We start from the raw sequence: 5,524 nt of genomic DNA, 5'->3' as shown, positions 1-5,524 counted from the left end.
CGACCGGTGTGTTCAAATTGAGAGGTTCGAGGGGCGCTTTGCTCGCCATGAAGTGCAGGGGGGCGGGCGTGGCCGTCACGGCGCCCGTCGACGACGAATTATCGTGTTGGATTACTTCCACTCGCGCCTTCTTGGCCACCGGGTGTATCGGCGCGATTCCAACCGGTGGCGTGATCACTTTTGTCGGGTAATGGTGATGATGATGAATATGGTGCACGGGGTGGATGTGGCCGTGTAACGCGTTCGGAGAAGTCGGCCTGGTCATCAACGGGGGCGAGGATGAGATTTTCGGGATCGGCGAAGGAGACTCGTTGGACACCCGTTGCTCCGTCGCCTCCTGCTCCTGTTGCTGATTACGTTCCGCCGTTTTGCTCAAATCTTCCGGCTTTGTACTCAGGTTCTCTGGCTCGGGTATATCGTCCATGACGACATCGATTTCTATCTCTTCTGGAGAAGAAAAAAAAGGAAACTTCGTCTTAGGCGAGGTGATTTTCTTTTTTCTTTCTTTCTTTCTTTCTTTCTTTTTTTTTTTGGATTTGAAATTTTTTGGATTTGAAGAGAAATCGGAGAGAATTGGAGAGGAGTTGGAAAAGAGGGGAAAAGTGATGAACAAATAAATCGAAGGAGACTCACCTTTAACTTCCGACACTTCTTCGTCCAGCATATGGACTGGCCGTTTTTTCAACGGACAGTGGCTGTAATTGTTGTTCTTCTTCACGAAACTTCTCGGCACTTCTTCGACCAGCATCTTGACAAGTTTTTTTTCACCGTGATCTTCACACTCTTTAGAAATTAGCGTCGGCGATTCGCAGGTATATGGAATATCCGCGAAGCCGTGACACTACGATATTTAATCCCAAATTGTTCCCGATTGTTCGATTCGCACTGATTCACACCAAATCTATATATGCATATATTGTATATATTCCTCTGTATCAGAGATAAAACGAAATTGTCAAGATAATCCTCTGGGATTTGATCACTTCACTGTCACATTTAGTCCCAAATAGAACAGTGTGAAAAAACAGTCCTCCTTTCTTCTTTCTCGTTCCTCGACAATTATCCACTTTCTCGTAGCAAACACACGGAACGATGGTTCCTTCTTCGAAGCGGGAAATTGATGTTCACCGTTCGCTCGTCGGGAGTGAACTGAACTGTCTGTTCGACCGGCACCGGAGGTTAAACGTGATTCGATGTCACGAGCGGAATATAAAAGAAAAGGAAGAGGATAGTAAAGGTGAAGGAAGAGGGGAAGGAAGAAAAAAAAAAAAGGAAAAAAAGAAAAAAGGAAAGAGATAAACGGTTAGCGGGTGAACTCGAGTGTACAATGTTTGAAGGAACGTGAGAACTCGAGATTCTAAAAACAGTTCGGCTGCAAGCCGGTCTCTGACTGGCAGGGGGGTGCGTCTGGGCCTTTTATAACACATCGCCCCACCAACCAGGTGCAGGTGGCCCGCACGTGCTGCCTGGCCAATGCAGGCCTGCGGGCCCCGCGCTACCCGCCAATAGGGGACGGCCGGTCGCGGGCCAACGGCCAATCAGAGCTAGGGCATCTGTTCCGCCGACTCGCGTATACCCCCACTCCCTCTCCTGTGCAACAACAGGAGGTGCAGGATGCGACGTGAGTGCGACGCGATTATCCTGCTGCGCTCCTCTCCTGCCTCTCCCCTCTCGCTCCCACCCTTTTCCTTCTTTTTTCCCTCCCCATTTCCCCTTTTTCGTCCACCACCGTCCCTGTCCCACTTGGAAAGTAACAGGGACACCGCGTCTCGCTCTCTCTCTCTCTCTCCTTCCTTCCCGCGTCGCGTCGTTGTACGGAGAGCAGATGCCGGGGCCCCACCGTGACACACACCCTCCCCTCCAGAATTACTACCCCTCACTGCTCGAGACCTGGCCCAACGACCCGTCACCTCTACGTTGTCGTCGGTGCACATGCACCACCGATTCAACGCCAACGTGTCTCCCTTCTCTTACTGGTTAAACCAACTTGCTCGCTCGTACCTGGATACGTTTGCACCCTCTCTCTCTCCCCCTCCCCCTCCCCTCTCCAATGTGCCGCTCTCACATTTTTCTATTCGAATTTCCGTTCGGTCTACCTGAATCTTCCCCTCTCGTTCTCGTACTTCTTTCTTCCTCCAATAAGTTGTTCTGTAAATGTGTATTTATATATATATATGTATATATATATGTATATATGTATACGTATAAGAGTGCGCGCTCTCGAGTGTCGTATTGGCTGCTGCGCCGTTTTTTCTTTCTTTTTTTTTCTTTTTTCTTTTTCTTCCCCTCCCTTTACACGACAGCCGCCTTTTCACGTGCTCACCGACGAGTAAGAGGCATGCGCGTGTTGGTGCATATACGCAGCAATCCGCCCGGTTCCCCTTTCAGAATTTCACCCCTCGTCCTTTCTCGCCGCCCCGCCACCGTCAGTTTCGAACGTGTAACGGTCGTGTCGCGTGCCACAGCATCGCCCACGCGTGCTGGAACCCACACACGCACGTGCGTGCAGCGAGGGACCGGCGCGATTGTGTGCGAGCACCCCTCATCCTCCTCCTCCCCCCGCCCCCTAGAGCACGATTCACCAACGTAGGCCAGGCATTTTTGCGCCCGAGAGAGGGAGGATTGATGCTAGCGCACCGTTAATGATCCCGCCACGCGACCTCTCGTCCAATCGATAGCTTGATTCCTCTCGTGAACATCGAGATACAGTTCGCGATCCACGAACGCGATTTCCAATCTTTCCTTTTCGATACGCGTCCTGTGATGCGAATGAGAATTTTGTAAATTCGTCCTCTAGGTGTCTAGGTGTTTCTGGGTATGGAACGAAGCGATCACGGTCCATAATTGAACAGATTTGAGAACAATTGGAAGGAATGTTGTTGGAAGAAAAATTTTGAAGAATTTTCTCTGAAATATTGTCCTTTTAAATGCTAAGGAACACCAGCTCTTCTTCCGTAAATATATATTTTTTAAATCAATTACTTCCGAAAGGATGTAAAGAAGATAGAAGAAATTCTGAAAATTTCATTTTTATGGGCTATAAATACGTTTATTTACGAAAAGGAATTTTAAAAGGAGAATTTGCTACGAACGATTAGCAAAATTATATTCGTATCACTTCCCGTAATTTTTGGGAATATCTCATTAAAATCAAGGATTCATTTTTAAAATTGTCTCCTATACCTGATTCCTTTTCACTCGATCTTTGTTCTCTGTGAATGCATAACGGTGATCGATCGTAAACGTGGAAATATAATTTCTCCAACGATCGAAAGTGATTAAGATGAGCATGAAGTCACGTTAAGGACCGCACAGGGATTTGTCGATTTACGAGACAAAGAGACGCATTCCGTTCCATCGATTTTCCATTTCGATGTGTCACCGACTCATGGCGTTAAATCAGGTTATCACGGCGGTCGAATCGATTGAGAAACGATAACTCGAGTGGCCCGAGACCGGTATCGGCCGGTCGAGGAGGGGCCCGATTTTTGAGCTCGAGGATCCTTGTACTTGTCCTCGTAAACAGCTCGTTCGTTCCAACGTTTTATATTTTTCGAGCTGGTTCCTTTTTTTCGAATTATTTTCGCAACGAAACTGACAACGCGTTTCTCGCGTTGGGCCTACACCTCTTCTTTTCCACCAGAATTTTTAGAAAATCGGTTTTCGATTCGCCTCGCATCGAAAATTTCCTCGAACGGCTGTGTAGAAATGATTCTTCTTCACCGTGCACGTTCAGCGGTAAGACAGGCAGCTGAATCATCAAGCTGGTCGGTAGTGATGATTCGAGGGAATTTGAGATGAGCGAGAAGTCAGTTATTCACACGTGTGATTGTTTTTTTTCTTTTCTTTTTCCACTGGTAAGATGATAGCGTGCCGCATTTGAAGCAATTGCAGTTATTATCTACTAACGCGGACAATATTATTCATAAAGATAGTATTTCATTTTCCCGTTTGATTTAATCAAAATATTTCTACATTTCCCTCTAAACTTTAATTACTATTATTATTAAAAAAGATCAATTTTATCTAATATCTCGTCTACTCAATTAATCTCTAGAATCTATTGGAATTATTATCGATAATCTACATTACATCGTACGCTATATCAAAAAAGACGAAGGGAAAGAGGCTAAAATCTTTAAAATAAACCTCGATCGAAACGCCAAGCTTGCAAACGCAACTTTCAACCGTGGAAAATAAAACATCCGATATGATGATCCTCTGTTCCTCATTTATCGCGCCCTCGTTCCTCGAGAGGAATACCGTGGCGGCCGTTCATTATCGACGAACGTCTCGAGCGACGTTTATACAGGACGTATTAGTCGAAATCGCCTCCGTGTTCGCCCCCTCGCGTTATAAATTTATCCGATCGTTAAGCGCGACAGAGAGGCCGATTCGCCGGTCGATAAACGTGGCGAGTCCTCGGGCAACTCGTGGCCGCGGGACGATTCGAATCGTCGGCCTTCTCCTTCCCTCCACCCCTCCTCTCCCATTCCTTTGCTCCATTTTCTCCACCGTCTCCTCTCTCTCTCTCTTTTCGAGCTGCCCTCGCTTATCTCATCGACACCCACACCAACCGAAACTGTTCGCTGAACGCGAACCGTGTCCTTACACAATACGGCCAGGGACAATAAGTTCGGAGGGTGGAGAAATCGGTATCGGTATTCTTTGGGGATGAATAATCGCGAAGGAGATAGGATGGAATGGTGGAGTTGCGCGGAAAGTGTATGCGTTTTTGTACGTATTTCAGGGCTAATCGTGGAAAGAATTTGAAGAATTTTCAGGAGATTCGAGAAATTGGCGAATTGAACCGACTCGATGTTTGAACGATGAGTAATGGTATAAAAGAGATTTATTTTCGATATTTATAATTCAGAATTTGTGAGTAGGAATAGAAATTTTGAAGATGAGAAATCGATGAGTAATGAAAGGTGCTTGGTTGTTTAACGATAATAATATTATCGGGGGGATTTAAAAAGAGAAAATTTTGTTTGTTCTAAAACGTCGATCAAGTTTTATTGGTTGGAAAATACGTGAAAGGCATTTGGTCGCTCTCTCTCTCGACAGGGGGTCAAAGAAAATCCAGGTCGAAAACAGTCCGGAAAGAATGGAGTGAGTAATAAGAGAGAGAGAAAGTGGGGATAAAAGTAATGCAGGTATAATCTGGTTTTGATAAAGCGAAGTGTTAAGAAAAGAATAGAAGAATATTGTACTTTTTTGTTAGGTTTCTTGGTGGTATTTGCACGTTCGAACAGCCGGTTCCCATAGCGCTTGCGATTTATGCTTGGCTAACTCATTGACTTTCAAGTTTGCTATGTTGAGTGTGGCCAAACGTTCGAGCGAATTCAAGTAAATGTGCAATGGAAAGGAGCTTGGAACGTGGAAACATTTCGCCATTTTCCAAAAATGGAAAAAAAATTCAACACATTTTACTCTTGCGACTTCCCCTTGACGCATAATTTTCATCGAAAAAAAAAAATAAATAAATAAACAAAATAAATAAAAATAAAAAATATCCATACAA

At 45.4% G+C, this 5,524-nt stretch overlaps 1 protein-coding gene across 1 annotated transcript in view; it reads right to left on the bottom strand.

Annotated features, from left to right (window-relative positions):
• The window catches only part of LOC102675934 (zinc finger protein SNAI2), a 3,546-nt gene extending 1,393 nt beyond the window's left edge, over window positions 1-2,153 (bottom strand). Inside the window, exons 1-2 of the mRNA XM_006607102.2 lie at window positions 634-2,153; window positions 5-447 (exon numbers count right to left, since the gene is read on the bottom strand). Of these exons, the coding sequence (XP_006607165.1) occupies window positions 5-447; window positions 634-748 (558 nt within the window). The 5' untranslated portion in view covers window positions 749-2,153. The remainder of the gene's footprint in view (window positions 1-4; window positions 448-633) is intronic.
• Window positions 2,154-5,524: the final 3,371 nt, after the last annotated feature.

This window comes from Apis dorsata, unplaced genomic scaffold (assembly GCF_000469605.1).
Source record: "Apis dorsata unplaced genomic scaffold, Apis dorsata 1.3 scaffold_1, whole genome shotgun sequence".
Classification (NCBI taxonomy): Eukaryota; Metazoa; Arthropoda; class Insecta; order Hymenoptera; family Apidae; genus Apis; species Apis dorsata.
Note: the sequence above shows the minus strand (reverse complement) of the source record. Positions and strands in the feature narration are given on the sequence as shown.